The sequence below is a fragment of the Littorina saxatilis genome, linkage group LG1 (assembly GCF_037325665.1).
Source record: "Littorina saxatilis isolate snail1 linkage group LG1, US_GU_Lsax_2.0, whole genome shotgun sequence".
Lineage (NCBI taxonomy): Eukaryota > Metazoa > Mollusca > Gastropoda > Littorinimorpha > Littorinidae > Littorina > Littorina saxatilis.
The window spans coordinates 16,777,629-16,802,628 of record NC_090245.1 but is presented as its reverse complement, the minus strand read 5'-3'; the positions used below and the strand labels follow the sequence as shown (position 1 = coordinate 16,802,628).

At 43.3% G+C, this 25,000-nt stretch overlaps 1 protein-coding gene across 1 annotated transcript in view; it reads right to left on the bottom strand.

Annotated features, from left to right (window-relative positions):
- LOC138963118 (fibrillin-2-like) overlaps positions 1–23,588 on the bottom strand; it is a 27,009-nt gene extending 3,421 nt beyond the window's left edge. The window contains exons 1-20 of the mRNA XM_070335144.1: positions 23,047–23,588; positions 22,611–22,737; positions 19,977–20,126; positions 18,888–19,007; positions 17,546–17,665; positions 16,825–16,941; positions 16,403–16,522; positions 15,345–15,467; positions 14,722–14,844; positions 14,102–14,224; positions 12,608–12,733; positions 11,305–11,430; positions 10,753–10,884; positions 10,286–10,378; positions 8,004–8,099; positions 6,769–6,864; positions 5,853–5,966; positions 3,862–3,963; positions 2,325–2,430; positions 1,752–1,868 (exon numbers count right to left, since the gene is read on the bottom strand). Of these exons, the coding sequence (XP_070191245.1) occupies positions 1,752–1,868; positions 2,325–2,430; positions 3,862–3,963; positions 5,853–5,966; positions 6,769–6,864; positions 8,004–8,099; positions 10,286–10,378; positions 10,753–10,884; positions 11,305–11,430; positions 12,608–12,733; positions 14,102–14,224; positions 14,722–14,844; positions 15,345–15,467; positions 16,403–16,522; positions 16,825–16,941; positions 17,546–17,665; positions 18,888–19,007; positions 19,977–20,126; positions 22,611–22,737; positions 23,047–23,163 (2,348 nt within the window). The 5' untranslated portion in view covers positions 23,164–23,588. The remainder of the gene's footprint in view (positions 1–1,751; positions 1,869–2,324; positions 2,431–3,861; positions 3,964–5,852; positions 5,967–6,768; positions 6,865–8,003; positions 8,100–10,285; positions 10,379–10,752; positions 10,885–11,304; positions 11,431–12,607; positions 12,734–14,101; positions 14,225–14,721; positions 14,845–15,344; positions 15,468–16,402; positions 16,523–16,824; positions 16,942–17,545; positions 17,666–18,887; positions 19,008–19,976; positions 20,127–22,610; positions 22,738–23,046) is intronic.
- Between the last annotated feature and the right edge of the window lie 1,412 nt (positions 23,589–25,000).

Below are 25,000 nucleotides of genomic sequence, written 5' to 3'. Positions count from 1 at the left end.
TGACACTCGGAACACTACAACAATGTTAACATTAACATGATGACACTCGGAACACTACAACAATGTTAACATTAACATGATGACACTCGGAACATTACAACAATGTTTAACATTAACATGATGACACTCGGAACACTACAACAATGTTAACATTAACATGATGACACTCGGAACACTACAACAATGTTAACATTAACATGATGACACTCGGAACACTACAACAATGTTAACATTAACATGATGACACTCGGAACACTACAACAATGTTAACATTAACATGATGACACTCGGAACACTACAACAATGTTAACATTAACATGATGACACTCGGAACAATACAACAATGTTAACATTAACATGATGACACTCGGAACACTACAACAATGTTAACATTAAAACAAATGTACTAACTAATACGATTCTTATCTAAACAAAAATCTCACTGAATACAAATATATATACCGTATATGTTTGTCATCATCACGAGTTTTCATTCACAAGCACCTGGGAAATAAATCTCACGCTCCCCAGGCAATAAATCTCCGGTTACCATAGTTGCAGGAAGCAGGTTCTACATGGATAATCAAAAGCAAACCCAATAGAAACGCTCGGGGATTCTTCGGCTTTTTTCATTGGTGTTTCCCCAGACCTAAACAGACGACACGACACTGCTTTGCAAAGTTCCAAAAACGAACTGGCAAACTGGCAAAAGTAAACAAAAAACAAAACTACTTCATGAAAGGTCATACATTCATCAAAAACAAATGAAACCTAGCGATATGTTTTGTCTTCTTACAGAGTCATGGAGTGCGTGTATCTGTGTTTCGATACACAGACGTTCGGAGAAACACCGCGAACGTCAAGTTCAAGTAAAACGACCCCTGACACACACATTTTGACCCGTGCACTTCAAGACGTTGTATCGATAAACGAAGCACAAATAAGAAACAATAATAAAAGCAAAGAAAATAGCAACAAGATATGCAAACATCTAACAAAGCTTAGAAAGCAGAATGACAGGTCTAATGAAAAACAAAGAGGTAGGCCCCTACTGAGTCGGAAACAAGATCGCAATTCTTTCCTTCGCTGCACGACGCAAATCTTCTGTGACCTTTGACCAAACGTAGCTTCCACATTCGATCACTCAGCTTAATATTTACAAGAGAAAGCCGAGGGGGTGGAATACCGAGATGAACCTACAGAACTGTGCATCCTCAAACCTGACATATTCATCCCAACATTTAATGAACTCAAAAACACAGAAAGTTGCTTTCACACGCCAGCTTTGATTGCCAGTGGTTATCAAACCGGGACTCGTGTGGTTATCAGCACGGAACCCGTGTTTCAAAGCATGGCTCGATCCCTGTGTTGATTGTGCACTTATTTTCTCACTACCAAAATGATGACAAAAACGATGTTTGGTGGTTTGTTGACAGACCAGCTTTTTTGTCGGTCCTCGGGGGGGGGGGGGGGGGGCATATCGACTTTTGTTTCATTTGTATTGACCGCGGCCTTCGGCCTTGGTCAATACATATGAAACAAAAGACAATATGCTCCCCCTCGGACCGACAAAAAAGCTGGTCTGTCAACAACCCATCAAACATCTTATAATATCATATCGTGTATCATGTATATGCTCAGGTGTGGTGTATACAGCATTATTGTAATGTTGTATACACCACACCTGAGTTTCTCCTCGTTGAGATAATAAAGTGTTCTATGTCTATGTCTATGCGTGCACAGATACTCACCTATACGCAGTGCAGGAGTTCCATCCAAAACGTCCACACGGAACTGTGTATGGTTCGGTGACCGGTCTGCGCAGTCCTCTGCGCATCGACTGTGTGTACGTCACCAGACGACACACGCTAGGAAGTCAAGAGTATAACAACATGATTGTCTCCCATCGACATCAAAGAAGGACTGTATTAAATCATACTTTGACAGAAAATTGTGTGCAAAGAACAAGTTATATTTCTGACTTAATTATTTTTCAGATGTATGAATATGACATTGATGCCAAGCACGAGGACCTGATGAATAAGATATGGTTATGGTATAGCACAAAACATATACACGTACGCACATGCACGTGCTCACACACACACACACACACACACACACACACACACACACACACACACGCACACATACACGCATGCACGCACGCACACACGCACGCACTCACGCACGCACGCACGCACGCACACACACGCACGCATGCACGCACACACACACACACACACACACACACACACACACACACACACACACACACACACACACACACACATTAAACAATGAGCTAGTAGCAGATCACTGACCTATTCTGGCAACGGTAACCGCTCGTTCCTTCGGGGCACTCACATCTGTTGCCATGGAGACATGTGCCGCCATTGGAACATGGCGGTCTGCAGTCTGGTCGGAAAGCTATAAAACAGTAAAACAATTTCAAAAGCATGTACGACGAAGCAATAATTTCTTTGTTACACCCCCGGTATAGTATAGGGGTGTGTATAGGATTCGCTCCATGTGTTTGTTTGTTTGTTTGTGTTCGCATATAGATCCCAAGAATGAACGGACCGATCGTCACCAAACTTGGTGAACAGGTTTTATACATTCCTGAGACGGTCCTTACAAAAATTGGGACCAGTCAAACACACGGTTAGGGAGTTATTGGTGGATTAAGATTCTACAAGGACTTATAGAGGGACATATTAATGGTCAAAGGGAAATAACCTTCTCAGTTGGTGGCAGTGAGAATGGTAAGGACGGGGGTGTTTTTCTTACCTCGGAGGAATTTCTTGTTGTAACTAGGAAAGCTGCATAGCATTTACATATGTGTTCTATATGCTACAAGGCTCGGAGGGTACGTATTCTGACGGATTTATCATTCTGGCTGATTTATTCTTCTGGCGGATTTACTTTTCGACATCGCAGGAATCGCTTCAGTCGACCTAGGCAACCCATCAACCAATCAGCAAACTTCATCTGCCTCAGTGTGATATCCTACCACGCTAGCAATCTGCATAACGTAGTAAAATAAGAAATTCGTACATTTACCAACAAAATAACATGCTTGAAAACTGCAATGGGAAAAAATCCTAAACCAAACCAGTTACACTGCAACGTAGCCATCCTACAGAGTGAAATCACACAAGGCCATCTCAATACTTACACTTTTCACACTGCACTGACGTCATTACTTATACTATTCACACTGAAGTCATTAATTACACTTTTCACACTGTCGTCATTACTTACATTGTTCACACTGTCGTCATTACTTACTGACTGTTCAAACTGACCTCATTCTTTACACTGTTCACACTGAAGTCATTAATTACATGTTCACAATGTCGTCATTGCTAACATTCTTTACAGTGACGTCAATATACTTTCATTGTTCACACTGACTTCAATTTTTACACTGTCCACAATGTCGTCATTACTTACATAGTTCACACTGACGTCATTACTTACACTGTTCACACTGACGTCATTACTTACACTGTTCACACTGACGTCCCTTCTTACACTGTTCACAATGTCGTCGTTACCTACACTGTTTGCAGTGACGTCAATACTTACACTGTTCACACTGACGTCATTACTTACACTGTTCGCACTGACGTCCCTTCTTACACTGTTCACAATGTCGTCGTTACCTACACTGTTTACGGTCACGTCAGTACTTACACTGTTCACAATGTCGTCATTACTTACACTCTTTACAGTGACGCCAATATTTACACTGTTAACAATGACATCATTACTTACACGGTTCACAATGTCGTCGTTGCGTACACTCTTTACAGTGACGCCAATACTTACACTGTTCAGAGTGACGTCAATACTTACACTGTTCACAATGACGTCCTCTGAAGCCGGGAGCACAGCGACAACGTCCGTAGCTGAGACACTGACCTCCGTTCTGACAGGGCGGGTCACACAGTCTGTAAGCTGTCATCACATCAACAATGTATAGAATGGTCACAGTAAAGATTTCGCCATTCCGGATGCTGACACTGATAATCTACTTGGAAATGGGTGTGGAACTGAACAGCAGAGATTACACCGAGGAGAGCACATGGTTAGTACGAGTTTTAATGTCATCAGTTATAGTCTAGACTTCAAACAGAACTCAATATCAGGCACTGAGCTTTCCGCCAAATAACTTCAGTCAAGAACGGACGCAGATAGTAAACTATAGCTATTCTGATGGACACGTGGGGGAATTCGGGGGCTGTGATTGGATGGTCTCTTCCGATCATCAAAGCATAATGCTACGGAAGTCGGCCATTTTTGCCAATATCCTAAAGCATATTGAAAATAACAAAGACGCATGGTTCCGGTTTACCCATCTGTGCCACACGATGTTTCAATCGACAACAGCACACACTGACAACTTGAAATTCTTCTCGGGAATGTTTTTCAGCTTTACAAATGTCGATAGCATACCCTTTTCTGCTAACTTCCTGATGAAACAGGACTAAACCAATTATTTTCTGTCCCTAAACACCACAAAATGCCCAAAGTCGAAAGATGTAGTACAAACAGGGGAATAAAACGGAACAGCCGTTTTTGTGTGCCTGTGTGAGCTAAGTTGAGGGCCCCAAAGGGTTTAAAATCGTGATCGTGATTGGCGTTTTTTGACCTTTCTGTGACCGTGATTGCCGAAATTTCCATTTCTGTGATCGTGATGGGACTTTGCCCGTGATCCGTGATGACAAAAAAATCAAGTTTCGTGATCGTGATCGTCATTTGTTTTCGTGATCGTGATGGGCATTATTGCAAAGCATTTTATTTTCAACGTACATTTTTCACAGCTGTATCACTCTATGATCCTCTATTCGTCAAGGTGTTTGTGATCGTGAAAACAAAAATCAAGGTAACTGTGATCGTGAAAGCTAAAATGTCCCTTCCCGTGATCGTGATGATACCCCCCCTTTGGGGCCCTCTAAGTTGCCGACTGACACAAACTTTCACATTCGGCTTTTCTTATCTCGTAACTCCACACTAAATACCCCAATTACCCTCTGAAGTATTGATGTTCAACCCATGGCACTAACATTCATGTAGTCGTTTATAACTGAGGTAGAAAAATTCGCTTCATGACGAGACAAGTATAAATGCCATTCACCAAACTGAAAACTTCGCTGCCGTCTGTTCGCGTTGTACGGATTAGCTGTTCTCTTCTCCTCCCCTTGTTGCATCCTAGTTCTTCAGTTGTTTCTAGTTTTCCGTTGATATTGTGTTTTGGTCTTCTTCATAAGTAGTCTTGTTCAAAATTTAAAAAAACTCAAACTTCTTTTTGTTGTATACGAATGAACTAATAAAAAGCTGTTTAACAGCTGTGTTGTCAAATCGAGTTTTTTTCCAAAGTCAGTGTGGCGCCTGCGCAAAACTAATGCGCATAAGAAACGGCGTCTGCTATCAAAACCTGAGATCAACGCATCGACGCAAAAACTGTCATTTTGTAAGTTTGGAACAAGAAATCAAGGTCAGAACAGCTATATAATCGCTATTGTATTTTCAGCGTAGCAATAGGGTCCGATATTTAGACTCGAACAAGTATAATGCGACTCGTCTTCGACTCGTCGGCATTATACTTGTCTCGTCTAAATATCGGACCCTATTGCTACGCGGAAAACACAATAGCTGTTACTGATGATCAAAATATATGTGAACAGTAAGTCTAAGCGGACATTCTGAATTCTGATGCACTTTTCTTTGTTTGTCTTTTTTTCCACCGCAGTTGCATGCAGGCTGCTTCAACCTATTCCCTATTTTATGTTGACTATGTCTTTATTATTGGAATGACCAATGCTTACTTGTTTTGTACAACTTACCTGGGTGGGTAGGTAAGCGTGTTTCACACCTGGGCCCCGTGTGGTGGTTCCTGCAGGCACACACGTTGGGACGAACACACAGCCCTCCGTTCTCACACGACGGGGAGCAGATGGCTACACGCAGGGATGGTGACACGAGCAGGTGAGTTTACAACAACAACAAAAGTCAAATCCCAGCAAGCCACAAAAAACGTCAATTTTGACCCATAATTGATTCAAATATCACGTTTTATGACAAAAAAGAACACCTTTTCTTAAGATTTTATCAAGAACCTTGACACTATAAATTGAAAAACTTGCCAATGAACCAAATCTTACGTTCCGTGCCATCTCTACCGTGACAATATGAATCCTCGTGATGACACAAAGGAGAAGAACTCGGACAACACTGACGTTTGTCTACTTGCTCCCTTTCTCCTCAACACCCCCTAACCTCCACACACACACCCCTCCCTCCACGAAAGTACGCATTTTACAGTATTGTTGTCGCCCGATGTATTGAAAGTATTGAACTACGAGTGAAAGAGCTAGCAGACAGATTACATCTTGCGATATTCTTACAAGCGCATGTTCACACATAGACAGACAGACCGACAGACAGATATACCCACACATACACACAAACACACACGCACGCACGCAGGCACGTACACACACACACACACACATACACGCACGCATACACGTACACACACACACACACACGTACGCATACACGCACGCACACACGTACACACACACACACGCACGTACGCACGCACACACACACACACACGCACACACACGCATGCACACACGCACACACACACACGCACACATACATTCACACACACACACACACATACACACACACACACACACACACACACACGCACACACACACACACACACACACACACACACACACACATAATACCTGCTTGACAGATGTTTCCAGTATAGCCCTCTGTACACTGGCATGTGTTGGGAGCGATGCATCTTCCGTCATTCATACACTGTGGCTCACACACGGCTGAAAAAGAGGAACAGGGGACAGTTTGTTGGGAGCGATGCATCTTCCGTCATTCATACACTGTGGCTCACACACGGCTGAAAAAGAGGAACAGGAGACAGTTTGTTGGGAGCGATGCATCTTCCGTCATTCATGCACTGTGGCTCACACACGGCTGAAAAAGAGGAACAGGAGACAGTTTGTTGGGAGCGATGCATCTTCCGTCATTCATACACTGTGGCTCACACACGGCTGAAAAAGAGGAACAAGAGACAGTTTGTTGGGAGCGATGCATCTTCCGTCATTCATGCACTGTGGCTCACACACGGCTGAAAAAGAGGAACAAGAGACAGTTTGTTGGGAGCGATGCATCTTCCGTCATTCACTGTGGCTCACACACGGCTGAAAAAGAGGAACACGAGACAGCTTCGGAAACCTTTCTTGGTGTACAAGTGAGATCCCTTAGAGATAAAGGCACAATAAAAACAAATGTGACCCTCCACCACGGAATGAGTCGCATGTCACTTTTGCATGATTTTCATAATTTTACATTTTTCTAAAGAGTTTTTTTATGCGCTATCCAGTGGTGAAACCCGTTTTATAAGCCTGTGACTAAGGTGACCCTCACACTGTTCCAAGACACTCCCCGGACTTTTATTTAAGCCTAGCGCAGAACCGCGCGAGGTGACATGCGACTCATTTCGTGGTGGAGGGTCACAAATAACACCAAGCAAGCAAATAACCAAACTATACAACTGCGTACCCAATCAACAAGGGAAAAAACCAGGTAAAAACACTTTGTCATGAAACATTTCTAAACATTTGAAATACTATAGGCTACGTTATTTGTATTTGGAACCAAAATATGACATGTTGCACAGACCGAGACAGTCAGTGTTCCTCTGAGACCGTGCCAAACGGTGAACAATAACTGTCGAGATCTGTGTAAAATGTCATATTTTCGTACAAAATACATTTATGTATCGATCGATTCTGGTAAGAATTCCTTTTAGTTTTTAGGACTGAACGCGCACAAACAAGCACTCTTTTGTACTCTCGGCTGGCCGCCTGAATTTGAGTTTCTGTCGGACTCTGACGTCACATTGCTAAAAGAAGTGAAATCCAATGTTTAATCGATAAAAAAAAGGATCACTACTGACCCTCCTTGCATCCCTCTCCGGACCATCCGTCAGTACAGCTGCAGAAGTTGTGTCGCATGCACATTCCTCCGTGCGAACAGTGTGGCTGGCACAGTGCTGCAACACGAGTAATAAGGCCCAAAAAAATAGGTCTGTTTACGGTAACATAGGCCCAAAAAATAGGGTCGGTAGGTCGGGATTTTTTTTTGTTTTTTTTCCCAAAAAACCATATTTTTACGTTATTTTGCCAAAAAAACAAAAGATTTTTTTTTTCTTTTTTTCCAAATCTCAAAAAAAAGTCTAGGGTCGCGCGAAAAAAATAGGGTCGGTCGGGTTACCGTAAACAGACCTATTTTTTTTTGGGGCCTAATAAACATATTAGGATTGAATTGACTACGGACAGGGGTTGAATTGTGCACGCAAACTTCACACAACCGTGCCCTCACGAGCCCTTATTCCCATTTCCTTTCCCGCATGCGACACACCGCTTTGTATCATTGTACCACTAGCTGAACTACACAACAAAAAATAATAAATATAATACTTCTTTTCTGGCTTCCCTCACCGCCTCCTCTTTCTTTCGTTTCGCTAAAAGGAGAACGGCACCGGGGTAAAGGCGGAACTTACATTGTTACACAAAACACCACTTGTATGAAAAGAGAACTGTTACTAAGAAAACTTTAGCACGCGTACAATTTGCTTTTCCTCTTACTTATTGTGATTGTTACTATGTTAACTCCATCATGACACCGCCACAAACAACACTTAAGTCAACCCAAACACAGACATATGTAAGACAATAACCAACATTAAAGATGCAAGATTTTGTCCATTGTAGAAAACCACACACAATTGATAAATTTATAAAACGCCAATGAAGAAGGACGCTCAGCTGTAGAGAGAAAGAAAGAAAGAAGGAACAAGTCGCGTAAGGCGAAAATACAATATTTAGTCAAGTAGCTGTCGAACTCACAGAATGAAACTGAACGCAATGCAACGCAGCAAGACCGTATACTCGTGGTCCACCGCTCACGGCATAGGCAGTGAAATTGACAAGAAGAGCGCGCGAGCGGGGTAGTGGTTACGCTATGCTGCATAGCACGCTTTTCTGTACCTCTCTTCGTTTTAACTTTCTGAGCGTGTTTTTAATCCAAACATATCATATCTATATATTTTTGGAATCAGGAACCGACAAGGAATAAGATGAAAGTGTTTTTAAATTGATTTCGAAAAAAAAAATTTGATAATAATTTTTATATATTTAATTTTCAGAGCTTGTTTTTAATCCGAATATAACATATTTATATGTTTTTGGAATCAGCAAATGATGGAAAATAAGATAAACGTAAATTTGGATCGTTTTATAAATTTTTAATTTTTTTTACAATTTTCAGATTTTTAATGACCAAAGTCATTAATTAATTTTTAAGCCACCAAGCTGAAATGCAATACCGAACCCCGGGCTTCGTCGAAGATTACTTGACCAAAATTTCAACCAATTTGGTTGAAAAATGAGGGCGTGACAGTGCCGCCTCAACTTTCACGAAAAGCCGGATATGACGTCATCAAAGACATTTATCAAAAAAATGAAAAAAACGTTCGGGGATTTCATACCCAGGAACTCTCATGTCAAATTTCATAAAGATCGGTCCAGTAGTTTAGTCTGAATCGCTCTACACACACACACACACAGACACACAGACACACAGACACACACACGCACATACACCACGACCCTCGTTTCGATTCCCCCTCGATGTTAAAATATTTAGTCAAAACTTGACTAAATATAAAAAACGTAGGGTTTCATTCTTTTCATTTATTTTTCAGCTTGAAGCGGACTGCATGCAACTTAGGCACAAAAAAAAAAAAAAAAAAAAATATATATATATAAATATAATAAAATTGCGCACGAGTAATAACAAACAGATTAGGGTTGAAATGTGCACGCAAACTTTACTACACAACCGCGCCCTCAATAGCCCTTATTCCCCTTGCCCTTCCCGCATGCGACACACCGCTTAGTAGCATTGAACTAAAGATGACCCCACACAATGTTTAAACATGACCTCCATACATCTGTAACACATTTTGTTATGAAATGTCATTCCAATCGCAAGCAACACAACTGTAAAATATTTTCACTGGAAAAAAGTTACTGCCATAAGGAAACAAGTATGAAACCGCAATGCCACAGTCATTAACGATAGTTCAGATGACCTCACGTCTGACTGATAACGACTATGACGACAACTAAATTTTTATTTTTTTTATTTTTTTTTAACTAAATTGTTAATACTGACGTGAGCACTGGGGTCCAGGGTAGCCCGGAGGACAGAGACATTCGTTGGGTGACACACACTGCCCGTTGTTACGACACGGAGGGTCACACACCGCTGGAAAATGTAAAAATGATACAGTTTAGTTCTTTTCATGCACGGCAAAAGAAAAAGTGATAACAGTTAAAGCCTTTTTTTCCATATGCAGCAAATCAAACATTGAGAATAATCATACCAAAACGCGTAGATTGCGCGTTGGCAGCAATAAGTAACTTGCTTGCTCCGTTTCCCACAAGGTGCTGGAGCTCACACAATTAAACAAATATCTCAATCTTTCTGAATAAGTTTAACCATTGGTGAGTGAGTGAGCTTCACATACCATGTAACACTACCAAAGCTCTACAGACGAATCAAATTGTATCATCCATTGGAAGAAAAATAATAAGGTTTCCTGGTCGTTACAATGTTCTCAGGTTTGATCCTGAAATTACCTTCACAGATGTCTTCACTGTTTCTTCCTCGTCGGAGAATGTAGCCTTCCTGACATGCGCATTGGAAACTTCCGATTGTGTTTTGACACTGTTGCGCACAGCCGCCGTTCAGGTTCTGGCATTCATCAATGTCTGGAGGAAGACACCATAAGGGTCACCAATAGCAACAGCAATAGCCACATCAACGTCAACGATGGCACTGTTCTTATACGTACGTATAAGATGGTATTAGATCTCTGTCTATCTCTCTCAATACCTCTATCTATCTTTCTCTCTGTCTCTCTATATCTATATATCCTACTCTCGCTCTCTCTGTCTCCATCTCTCTCTTTCTCTCTTTCTCTCTATCTCCCTATGTATATATCTCTCTCTTTCTCTCTGTTGCTGTCTTTATCTCTCTCTGTCTGTTTCTGATTCTCTCTCTCTCTCTCTCTCTCTCTCTATCTCTGTCTCTGTCTCTCTGTCTCTATCTCCCTCTCTCTCTCTCTCTCTCTCTCTCTCTCTCTCTCTCTCTCTCTCTCTCTCTCTCTCCCTCTCCCCCCTCTCTCTCACCTTGGCAGTTGATGGAATTGGGGCTGAGGGCGTACCCAGTGCGACAGTCACAACGGAAGCCTCCCCCTGGTAATGGCACACACAGCTGTTCACACCCTCCGTTTCGCTGCTCACAACTCGAGATGGCTGCACGCAAAAGAATGTTGTTCAAATACAATAAGTTCAATAATCAAAGAGTCTGATCACAAAAGATTGGAAAGCGGAGAAAGTTGTAACAGAACACATTCAAAAAGAAGTTACCTCCCCTGTGACGAAATTCTACCCTAAAATTCACAGTAAAGACCGCTCCCTTTTACGACCGATTTTTCTGGACATTTTCAAGGTCGTTAGTGGGAGGTTTTACTGTAATCGATTTGTGTTTTCTTCAAGTCAAGTATAGGCTCAATGAAGTATAGGTAGTTATATTGAAAGATATTTGTGACCCTCCACCACGAAATGAGTCGCATGTCACCTCGCGCGGTTCTGCGCTAGACTTAATATAAATCCGGGGAGTGTCTGGTAACAGTGTGAGGGTCACCTTAGTCACAGGCTTATAGCTCCAACAGTTTTCGCTCTTTTCAAAAACGGTTTTCACCACTGGATAGAGCATAAAAAACACTTTATGAAAATGTAAAAATATGAAAATCATGCAAAGGTGACATGCGACTCATTCCGTGGTGGAGGGTCACATTTGAGCTTTTTGTTGTTTATCTTCATTACCAGCACACTATTGGTCAAAGTCAAAATCAAAGGTGAATCATTCACCAAACACTGACCCATCCCTCAAATACTCATCCATCCGTTCACCCACTTCCAAATTCTTTCACTCTCAAACACATCAGACACCTTTCCTGCTGTCACAATAACAGCAAAGTCATGTTTAATGTAAGAGAAAGAAAATTATATTCGCCGAGATATATCTTACTCGAAGTCATAGATCACTATCAGAAAGCGGACGTCCAACAAGTAAAGAAGACATACACACACACATGTAAACTTACTTTCACCGGCAAGACCGTAAGACAAAACACAGTAAACTTACTTTCACAGGTGAGACCGGAAGACACACACATGTAAACTTACTTTCACGGGTAAGATCGGAAGACACACGCAGGTAAACTTACTTTCACAGGTGAGACCGGAAGACACACACAGTAAACTAACTTTCACAGGTAAGACACACACAGTAAACGTACTGCCACGTCACAGGTGAGACCGGAAGACACAAACAGCGGTAAACTTACTTCCACAGGTAAGACACACACAGTAAACTTGCTCCCACGTCACAGTTGAGACCGGAAGACACACACAGCGGTAAACTTACTTCCACAGGTAAGACCATCAAAGGCCAGCACGAGGTGGGAGGGACAGGAGCACTCAAAGGACCCCTCCAGGTTGGTGCAGTAGTACTGACACCGCTCTGCTCTGCTCTCCTGACACTCGTCCACGTCTGTCGGTATTAACAAAATCAGCGTTGAACACTTTAGATATCAACAAAATCAGCGTTGAACACATTAGATATCAACAAAATCAGCGTTGAACACTTTAGATATCAACAAAATCAGCGTTGAACACTTTAGATATCAACAAAATCAGCGTTGAACACTTTAGATATCAACAAAATCAGCGTTGAACACTTTAGATATCAACAAAATCAGCGTTGAACACTTTAGATATCAACAAAATCAGCGTTGAACACTTTAGATATCAACAAAATCAGCGTCCAACACTTTAGATATCAACAAAATCAGCGTTCAACACTTTAGATATCAACAAAATCAGCGTTGAACACTTTAGATATCAACAAAATCAGCGTCCAACACTGTCGGTATCAACAAAATCAGCGTTCAACACTGCAGATCTCAACACAATCACCGTTCAACACTTTAGATATCAACAAAATCAGCGTCCAACACTGTCGGTATCAACAAAATCAGCGTTCAACACTGCAGATCTCAACACAATCACCGTTCAACACTTTAGATATCAACAAAATCAGCGTCCAACACTGTCGGTATCAACAAAATCAGCGTTCAACACTGCAGATCTCAACACAATCACCGTTCAACACTTTAGATATCAACAAAATCAGCGTCCAACACTGTCGGTATCAACAAAATCAGCGTTCAACACTGCAGATCTCAACACAATCACCGTTCAACACTTTAGATATCAACAAAATCAGCGTCCAACACTGTCGGTATCAACAAAATCAGCGTTCAACACTGCAGATCTCAACACAATCACCGTTCCAGTGTTTGGATATAGATCCTCCTCCTTTCTTGTATGTCGTTTAGAAATGTTAATGATATTGACATAATGATGTTTGAGAAGTTTTAAATTTCATTTCTTTCTTTAATGATACTGTGGGTAAGATGATAAATTATGAGCTCTTATTATAAGTGTTTAACTCGTTGTGCACCTTTGTAAGTAGGCTGCCCGGTAGCTCAGTTGGTAGAACACTGGGCTTGTGATCGGAAGGTCGCAGGTTCGAATTCGGGCCGGGACGGACACGGGTCAACTTTATGTGCAGACCCAGAGACGGAAGCCATGTCCCACCCCCGTGCCACCACAATGGCACGTAAAATACCTTGGTCAATCTGCCATAAGTGCAGGTGGCTGAATACACCTAAACACGCAGACACCTGGGTAGCGCGACTCCGTTGCTGCTAGCTTTCCACTGGGAGGAAGCGACCCGAATTTCCCAGCGGTGGGACAATAAAATAATGAAAATGAAAATGAAAAAAAAAAATGCTGTGTTGTCGCGTGTGCACATGAATAAAATGTTATTAAGACCAATCGAGGGAGTCAGACTCACCAACACACGTGGTACCATCGGCGTGCAGTTGGTAGCCGAGCGCACATCCACACTGGTATGCGCCTGGGCTGTTCTCACACACCTGTTCACACAGGCCGTTGTCGTGGGCACACTCGTCTATGTCTATACACAAGAGGAAAACATAACTGGGATCGTTATGGCATATATCGCACTTTTGCGACACGACAGACCAATCTCGTCAAAACGTTAAGTGCAGGGTGACCGTCAAAAATGCCACCCACACAAATGCTAATAACTTCTACATTTATTCAGCGAAATACATTATAATGTGGTGTATATTCACTTCAGATGATGGATAATAAATTCGCAAAGTGTCAAGGTTGTAAGTCAAAAGTTCCGACTGTTATGCTCTTTCACAAATATGTTCAGAATTCGGGGATCCATACTAGAGTGCGAAATTCGGCATTGGACATTGTATATAGAGGTCGTTGCTTATCGCCCATCCCATCTCTACCTGTCGCCATCCCCTTCGCCGCCCCAACCCCTCTGTTAAGCAGGCGTAAAAGACCAAAAATTAAAAATTCAATCCTGGTACTGCTGGAGTGTTAAGATTGCTGAAAGAATGACCAACAGTGAAACCTTCCCAAGAGAACCTATACCTGCACAGGTGACGTTGTCAGGCAGTAGCCGATGGCCTATATCACATTCACAGTGATGACTGCCTGGTTCGTTCACACACCGCTGGGGGCACTGTCCGTTGCTGATACGACACTCGTTGATGTCTGAACATCAAAGCAAAAAACAAACAAAAAAGTTAATTCCAATTACAGATCAAAATACATGGGACACAAAGTGTGGAGACAAGAAGACAACAGACTGTGAACAGAAGACGGGTTTAAACCGGTATCCAAGCATTTGTTGGGTAAGATACCTCAATGAGACAAATAATTATAATCCTCATGTTACAATCAAGCATCAACACTGGTATTAATATTACACGTACCGGTTGCAAACCGGAATGCCCAACAAGGTGGCACGTATCCTAGACATCGTGAGTTCAGTCTATGCACAACCCGTATTTATAATTACGCTTTCCCCCACTGTAAAAACAGTCTGACGGCTCTGCCGAAATGATGGCCAACACAAAACGACATTTTGCATGCAAGTAAAGATCTACGAATAGAAGTAGCATTCGTGTATTCGCACTATAATTTTAACATGAAAATACAGAGTTGCAGTTGGTTTGTCTAAAACTCTTCTCAAGGATGGTCGTGTCACGTACCGAAGCAAACGAATCCATTGCCAGTGTAACCACTGCGACACTGACAGAAGTACGTCCCGTTGACGTTGCTGCAGTTGGCGTTGGAGTCACACACATTGTCTCCTTCCGTGCACTCGTTCACATCTAGGACAGCAAGGTACGCCGTACAAGTAACAGTTTCTGTTGCTACGTTTTCACAGATTACAGTACATTATTATGCTTAAGCCAACAACGAAATGTCAAACTTAAAATAAAAAGTGGAGGAATATACTGCTCAAGATTTTTAAAAACAACAACAACAACAATCAACGCTATAATAGACGATTTTTGGAAACAACTCTGTCGGGTTTGTATAAGTTGTGAAAGAGTGAATGCCCTTGCTTTTCCTCTGATAAATAACTTCACACGTGCTCCTGTCCCCGTGTTTCCGACACACCCCTCGCTAGTGATTGGCCCCTCCAATGTTTGTCCGAGTAAAAAGCAAGGGAATTTACTCTCTCACAACACACACAAACCCAACAGAGTTATTTCGGAAATCGTCTATTTGCTTCATCGCTTTTGTTGGTGACTTATCAGTTCCGTCATTCAGACATCTGTGGCTGACTGACTAAAAGACATAGTAACTCTCACACTAGTCCAAAGGACGAGTGACAAACGGAGCAAAAGACATATATATAACAAAACCTAAACAAGGATCACAGGCACTCAAAAAGCAAGCATATATCAATAAATAGACACGTAATATAAGCTTGTGCTTGAGCTCGTGTCATAAGTACTTGTTACTGATTGATTCATGTTCGTTATTTTCAGAATCATAAAAACAAGAATAGTAGGTTATTAAAACGTTTAATTATTGACAAAACAAAACATAACATTTACAGTACGTCGATCCAGAGGTCTTTTAAGAAGACAGACAAACACTTATGGTACAGACAGACAAACACTTATGGTACAGACAGACAAACACTTATGGTACAGACAGACAAACACTTTTGGTACAGACAGACAAACACTTATGATACAAAATTTCGTTATTGTGAATAAAATTCTGTTTCAACCAAATAAACAAAACCTCATACCAACACATCCGTCGCGGCCATCACGGCGGTAGCCTTGCGGACAGGAACAGAAGTAGGTGCCTTCCCCGTTGGTACATCTCAGCACCCCGGGACACGGGTTTGACGCACACTCGTCAATGTCTGGCACCAAGAAACATATTCAGAGGCTTGATCGAGCCACTATTACTCAAGACTCAAAGACTCAAAGATGTAGTTACTGTCAGAAATGAGGAAAATTGCCTCGCAATGTAAGGCGGTTTAAAACACAAAAAACATTTACAAACAGCTCAGAATTACACTAAAAACATCCAAGACTTTCACAGCAATCACTCACGGAAACAGACACGCACACAAATGTTTCTCGTACAGTCTTCAAGCAGCAGGCATAAGTCAACTTCCACGAACACGAAGGTATATATAGAGAAAGACAAATCTTGACTGACCAACGCAAGTCCCGTTCTGATGAGTGTATCCGTTGAGACAGTGACACGTGTAGCTGCCTTCAGTGTTGTTGCAGTATGTGTTCTCCCCACATACCCCCGTGAGACACTCATTTTCATCTGTGGAAAAGCGAACACCGAAGGCTGCAGTAAACCCCCCTCAAAATCGTTGCACACCAAGAAAAGGTAAAGACGATTTAAGAAAAACCGAGAGTTTACCAAGACAAATAAAGATAGTAACTAGAAACACAGAAAGAAAGAAAGAAAGTATGCTTCTATGCCCAAAGGTCCAACAACGCTCTTTCGTTTCAAGACTTTTAAATCATGGGGCGTTCACCATACTTCATTATAAAAATACACATGCTACAGTAAGCTCAACTACTCAACAGACATAGTAATTTGTTGAATCAGAATGAACAGTGTATCTGGACACATTTCTCTCACGTCTTGTGTCTAGACTCGAAAAAGTTATGCTTTTATGACAGCATTTGGATATCAACACGTTACATTTCTCTGCGATACCTTTTCCGCCCAGATTGATATAACTTTTTGGACAACTTCAAATGTATACATCTCTTTGCTGGCGGAGAAAGGCCCTCTACAATCATGAATTATTGACAGCTATTGTGTTTCAGCGTAGCAATCGGGATCAGATGTTTAGACAAGACATGTATAATATCACCATCATACTATGATCACTATATCAATGACGTCAAGAACGTACCCTGGCAGTCGTCGATGACGTAGTGATAGCCGGCAGGACACAGACATTGGTAGGAGCCTGGACGGTTGTTGCAAACGGCCCTACCCCGACACACTTCGGGGTCCGCGCACTCGTCAAAATCTGATCAAACAAGCAGAGTATCAAAGCACACAACAATAGAACATTTTCGAAAATAACTCTCAGTGTCGGGTTTGTATGTGTTGTGAAAGAGTGAATACCCTTCTTTTCCTTGGACAAATAAATTCACATGAGCTCCTGTCCACGTGTTTCCGAAACACCCCTCAGGCTAGTGATTGGCCCCTCCAATGTTTGTCCGACAAAAAGCAAGGGTTTTCCCTCTTTCACAACCCGACAGAGTTATTTTCGGAATTCGTCGTTTGACAGAATAATCCGTTCAAACTGAGTTATGGGCAAAACTTCTACGAAATACAATCAGAGGTTGGGCAGGAACTCAACCAACTGTTTTATTTCAAGAAGTGACCAAAGGGGGTGTTGCAGGTAGCTCTGTTTCCTCCTTGGGGATGAAGCTACCAGGGGAAGGGATTGTGTTGGAGGTGCGGATAGAGGGGTCTACGCGAGGTGGCCATTGTGGCGTAATCCCTCCGGACTAGCATAACGTTTCCCTATCCCAAGACCGACCGTGCGTGGTCTATGACCACATCCTCTACGAGGTGACCCTATCAACTAGGCAGCGCAAGTCCCTAGGCGAAACACGGCGGATCTAGAGGAGAGAACCTCGATAAAAAATTTGAGCTGCCATGAAGACGGAGCATGTTGGCTGAGGACAGCGGGCAGACCTTCTGTGCCGACACCCATCTACAGGAGAAAACCAGCCATGCACGCATCAAACCCAACATGGCCATACAAACGGGAAAAAAAGAAAAAGAGTGACCAAAGGATTATCCTAAAGGCGCCTACACATAAGACATAAGACATACAACATAAGATAATTTATTGCCCATACAGTTAAACAATGGATGGAAAAGTATGGTTCATCTGCTCTTAACAGCAGTGTGTGACTCTGCTCTACATACACGCTGACGGAATATTTCTGAGTACAGGTTTATTTACCTCTAGTGGACAACATATACGTACTAGAGAATCAGATGCTAGGTTTTGACTGCAATGCCAAATAAAGAACACTCGTCATTCGACACTCTCTCCAAGAGACAAACATAAAACAAACAAACCATAACAAAACAAAACAAAAACAAGTAGGAAAGCAATCATAAAATTCCAGGTATCTTTTCTTGCTAAACTGAGTTTGGCAAAGTGCACCGCGGGTGGAAATACAACGACACAGACAGACACACAAACGCAGGTATAATCAAAGCTGACTGACCTACACAGATGCCGTCAGACCCAGGCAAAAATCCCGAGTAGCACGTGCAGATGTAGCTGCCCACTGTGTTGGTGCAATCTCCGTTCTCTCCGCAATATCCCAGTTCACATTCGTCAAGGTCTGCAGAACGAAAACAATGATACTGACTACAGAACAGACAGCATCAATAAAGTCCAGGTGGGTTGGGATGTGTGGATGCAAACAGTGTGGGTGTGGGGGTGTAGGTGGGGTGTGTGTGGATTTAGGGGTTTCTATAAAGCAAAATAAGTGGATTTACAACAGCCGCTTGGTAGACATTTTGACCCAATCACCAAACACACACACATACACACGCACACACACACACACACACACACACACACACACACACACACACAAACACACACACGCACACACACACACACACCCACACACACACATTTATATATACGAGCGTATATATATATGTGTCGTGCCGAATTTACGGAATTGCCGAATTCGCGGAATCGGCAACATTTTTGCCCATTTCGCGTAATCGGCAAAACGCTGCCCATTACGTGAAATCGGCAGCGTTTTGCCGAAAATGCGGAAAGGCTTCTAAAATTTGCCCATTTCGCAAAAGCGACAGCTAGTCTGTTACTTTTTGTGTCACCAGAACATTGCATTAACATTGCTTTACCTCCCTACTATGTTTTGTATGGTCTATTTTGGTCTGTGTCGAGCATAACTCCGGAAATGCACGAAAACTACACTTTCTGCAGTAACTTGCCATAACTTATCGATTATTGCGATATCTATCCATTGGAGTATCTAGTTGTCAAAGTGTAATGATATCCCAGGCATTTGAGAACTTTAAAACCAAAAAATGGCTGCTGATTTCTCAAAATGGGCAAATTTTAGAAGCCTTTACGCGATTTCGGCAAAACGCTGCCGATTTCACGTATTGGGCAGCGTTTTGCCGATTACGCGAAATGGGCAAAAATGTTGCCCATTACGCGGAATCGGCAATTACGTGAATTCGGCACGACATATACACACACGGACACCCAAAGAAAAATTCAAAAAATACATTCAAACAATGGAAATGCCATCAGGCTGGTCAAATCGCACCTCTGCAAGATTGTCCATCGGGCAGCAGAGCGTGTCCCGGGTGACAGTCACAGATCGTGGTGTCCACCCCGATGAGGTAGCACACCTGGTCACACGGGTTGATGTCTTCTGGACAGTCACTCAGCAAGCTGCCCTGAAGGCTGTTGTCCTCTGTAAAAAAAAATATTCTTGACGGGTTGTGGAGTGACAAATCACCACAGAAAGACGTACGCATCCATGCACGCACGCATGCATACACACACAGACACAGACACACTTTCACAAACACACACTAACACACACAGGCACGAACACGCACGCACGCACGCACGCACGCACGTACGCACGCACGCACGCACGCACGCGCCAATATAAACTCAGAGGCAAAAGAAACGCAAATGCTGCAGTGAAGATGGCTTACCCATGAATTTTAATGTCGAATTAATTATTTCGGGTTAACAATAACAAGGAAACGAATTGACCGATACAAAAACCATACGGAAAAGTGTATTGGGATGAGAGCATATGACGTGCCATGTTCCACTGAACACTGTTTGAAGACTGTTGAAAGTCAAAAGCGTGTTGCTCCTCCCTGGGCGTTGATGACTGTGGCGCACCTCCGGTACATGGAGAGGACGAGGTGATTAATTTGCTGCTGAGGGACCTGAGCCCACACCTGGGTCACGGCAGCACGCAGTTCTGCTGCTGTGCGGGGTCTCCGGGCAAGGGCATTAATCCTTCTTTGCATGATGTCCCAAAAATGTTCGATTGGGTTGAGATCCGGAGATCGAGCAGGATGAGGCAGAATGTTCACGCTGTTGTGACGCAACCTGTCCTGGGTAGCACGTGCAGTATGGGGACGGGCATTGTCTTGCTGGAACAGGCAGTTCTGGTACCTCTGGACAAATGGAACCACATAGGGACGCAGGACTTGATTGATGTAGCGGTCTGCATTGACACCATTCCCACGACCTTGGCCGACGTTCTGAAAGACGACAGGTCCCACTCGCTAATTGACACCAATGGCGCCCCATATCATGACGCTGGCACCTCCCCATCGATCATGCTGCAGGATGTTATTGTTAGCAAACCGCTGTCCAGGTCTTCGCCAGATCCGGACACGCCCATCGCCAGGTTCCAGGCAAAAGCGCTTCTCGTCTGAAAAAAGAACCCTCCGCCAGTCCCGATGGCGCCAGTGGGCATGCTGCTGGGCCCAGGCTAGACGATCCAGGCGATGCTGAGCTGTCAAGACGGGACGTCGAGCAGGACGCCGATTTACCAGGTTCTGCCCACCAAGGCGTCGGCGTAGAGTTCTGGCACTGACGGGTTGTCCATGCACCCCAAATGTGTTACGGGCTGTGTTGGCGGCAGTTTCGAATGCATCTCGCTGGTGTTGATGGACAAGATGGCGATTTTGTCGGGCTGTTGTTACCCGGGGTCTGCCACGTCCTGGCAAGTCTCCGGGACTGTTATTGGCATGAAAATGTTGTTGCAGGCGATAAACCGTGGTGACATTTACTCCAAATGCCCTAGCAACTTGCTGAACTGATTGTCTGGCATCAAGTCTCCCGATCGCCTGTTGGCGCTGATCTGGTGATAGTCTCGGCATCGCGCCTGTGTCGCAGAAATGAATGTTGTAACAGTTTTGTGAGTATGGTACAGCTTGCCTGAACACTCTGAACACGAAAAACTGCTTTTCCACATTGTGCATGTGCTGAAAGTTGTCCCCATGACGGTTTGGGATCCACGTCAAGAAGACCTCACGTGTGACCCAGATAACGGCAAACACGGTTCTGACAAGATAAGACCGCTAAAACAACACGTGCAGAACATGCTAGTATCATTATTTTCTTTTTATTTCAAGTCCATAAAGGTTTAATTAACGCATCCTTTATTTGCGTTTCTTTTGCCTCCGAGTATACACACGCAGACCCTTATGCACACACACACGCAGACCCTTATGCACACACACACACACACACACACACACACAGACACACACAGACACAGACACACACACACACACACACACACACACACACACACACAAACAAACACACACACTCACACACACACATACACACTCACAAACAAACACACACTCACACACACACACACACACACACACACACACACACACACACACACACACACACACACACACACATATCAAATCCGATAGGTGGTGAAAACAGCCCCTCGGTTCAAGAGACCGAAGAGGGAGTGTCCTTTTCCTGTTAATGATATCGGTCAACGTTTCAACTTCAGTGTAAAAAGACTGGTCCTCAAAGGTTAGATCGTTGAGTAATGGCCGAATACATACATGAATAGAAACACTATGATGTGGTACTGAAACTGGCCTCAGGGTTTCCATTAGGCAACGGTAAAAAGAAGGTTCGAATATGAAATCCTGAATCTTGGACTCGCAAGAGAGCCTTGATTCCAGTTTCGAACCACAAATTAATGTATTCAAAGTCCACCATGATTTGTATCCATACATACGGTACCAGAATAGTGGTTTTTTTTTAATTTTAATAAATCTTCATGTGTACATGCAAGCGTGACTTGCCTTTACTTGCCTTGCGTACAGGGACAGGACTCTATGATGTCACAACAATCAAGCAATTTAATCAGTAATGACTCGTCACATCTTACCTAATCCCTCTTCGCCATCGCCGGGTGACCATTGCTGGTCAGTGTCCGGCCAATACACAAAGGACCCCGGGAAATGCGGGATGTCGTCCAGGGCGTTGAGGTCATAGAACACTGCATCGTCGCTTGTCTGCAAAAGAAAATCGGGCTTATGGGAGTCATTTTATTTTCTCAACGGAACGAGTTTGTGTGTATGTATTGATGGAACAACCTGCATTCCTCTCTTTATTGTTCTTGTATTTTTTCTATTTTTTGTAAATTTTTTTCATGTACCCCCATGGGGTTTCTTGAAATAAAAATGTGACTTGACTTGATTTAATTGAGTCCGAAGTCGACCTTTTGACTTCTCGACTTCTCGACTTCTCGACTACCCGTCGCTGAGCCTCGTCGACAAAAGCAACAACTGTTTTGCACAGTAATAAACAAATAGTTAACTTACATTCACTTCTGGTCCATTGGCCAAAGGAACTCCGCCACGAAAAGTGTCTGGGTTGTTGTTGTCTTGTGCACGAATCGCTGTGACAAGAACCGTCGCTAGGCACAACACAGCATACATCGTTCTTTGTGAAAACAACTTGGCTGGAACCGAGTTGTCTTGCTAGCCCCTAGACGTGACAACTGGTATTAGTATCGTAGGGAGTGTCTTTACACAAGACAAACTTTACACGCCTTATCTGTTGTTGTTGTTGTTGTTGTTGTTGTTGTTGTTGTTGTTGTTTGTGAGGGATTTCTCACTTTTCCTCCACGGAAGCATGTTCACTGTAAACACAAGTTTCTTTATCCTTACTCAGATGATGCTAAGCTAATTAAGGCAATAACGGAATAACTGGCCTCAGATTCATGAGCGGCCTGAATCAAGTTGAACGTTACACTGGCTAGGTAATAACCAATGAAACGGAGAAGCATGAACATACAAGCAACAGCAAAATATGCTGTTCTTCCGTCGTGCACAAACACTGGCTTACACAATCACAGAGTCTATCTGTACACTGTTGAACACAACGCCTTCTCAACAACCCAGTTTCTCCAGAACTCCTCCTCACAAAAACAAGCAGACGGTTTTGAGACGAGCATTTGGCTTTGCCTTAGGCGCCAGGGTCGGTGTAACTTACACCTCTGACTTGTAGGTGAGGACAGTTGTCTAGAACAGCGCGGTGCATTTTCCTTGAATGAGGGTGCAGTGTTCGGTATAGAACTGAGGCGCGTCCGCCGCGACGGTGCCTGAGCTAAACATTGGCGGGTACTGCTCACAGCCCGGCACACGGCACTGTAAACATTCCCCCTCCCTTCACCTCTCTCGCCACCATTGGTCTCATAGCTAGAGTAAACAATAACTGTGCAAGACTCTCGCCCGATGATTCTGCGGCTTGGACGTCAGAAAAGTACCCTCGTGGCAAAGCTCACAGCTTTCTGAGTGCAAAGGGCGAAGAAATGGTATCGAGGAAAGCGGCCACGGTGAAGGCTTTCTCCGATTTTACGGTCAGTTTGTTATAGAACTGACCTCTCGCAGACCGTGTGCAACGCACTTTCTGAGTTTGTGAACGTGGTGCATTTCAGTTCTGCAGACATTCTCCGCGAATCGCAGACCATTCATTTCATTCCGGGCGTCTCCCGAGTCTTTGACCATACCTGGCATAGACCGCAGAATCTAGTGATATCATCAGCCTACACGGGCGGGGATGTAGCTCAGTCGGTAGCGCGCTGGATTTGTATTCAGTTGGCCGCTGTCAGCGTGAGTTCGTCCCCACGTTCGGCGAGAGATTTATTTCTCAGAGTCAACTTTGTGTGCAGACTCTCCTCGGTGTCCGAACACCCCCGTGTGTACACGCAAGCACAAGACCAAGTGCGCACGAAAAAGATCCTGTAATCCATGTCAGAGTTCGGTGGGTTATAGAAACACGAACATACCCAGCATGCTTCCTCCGAAAGCGGCGTATGGCTGCCTAAATGGCGGGGTAAAAACGGTCATACACGTAAAATTCCACTCGTGCAAAACACGAGTGTACGTGGGAGTTTCAGCCCACGAACGCAGAAGAAGAATCAGCCTACACTGGTGTGAAAATTAGGGGAGCCAGCTATGGCCTCGCAACGCAACCTTCTTTGCACAAATTAGATAATATTAATAAAATGATATTTTCAATAGAATAATACGATAATGTATTAGAATTATATTTTTCTTTCAGGTGCCAGGAGATTGGTTCCGAATAAATCTCACTTACCCAATTACACATGTCGTATGCAATTAGAGCGCTTACTTCCCTTTGTTAATCAGATCTTCTTTGCACAACATGGTCAGAGTACTCACGGGCCGTATCACTATTTCGAGGTGTAAGGTACATTTTTTAAGGCATTTAAGCGTACGTTTCCCCAAGTTTCTTTCTCTTTCAATGCTG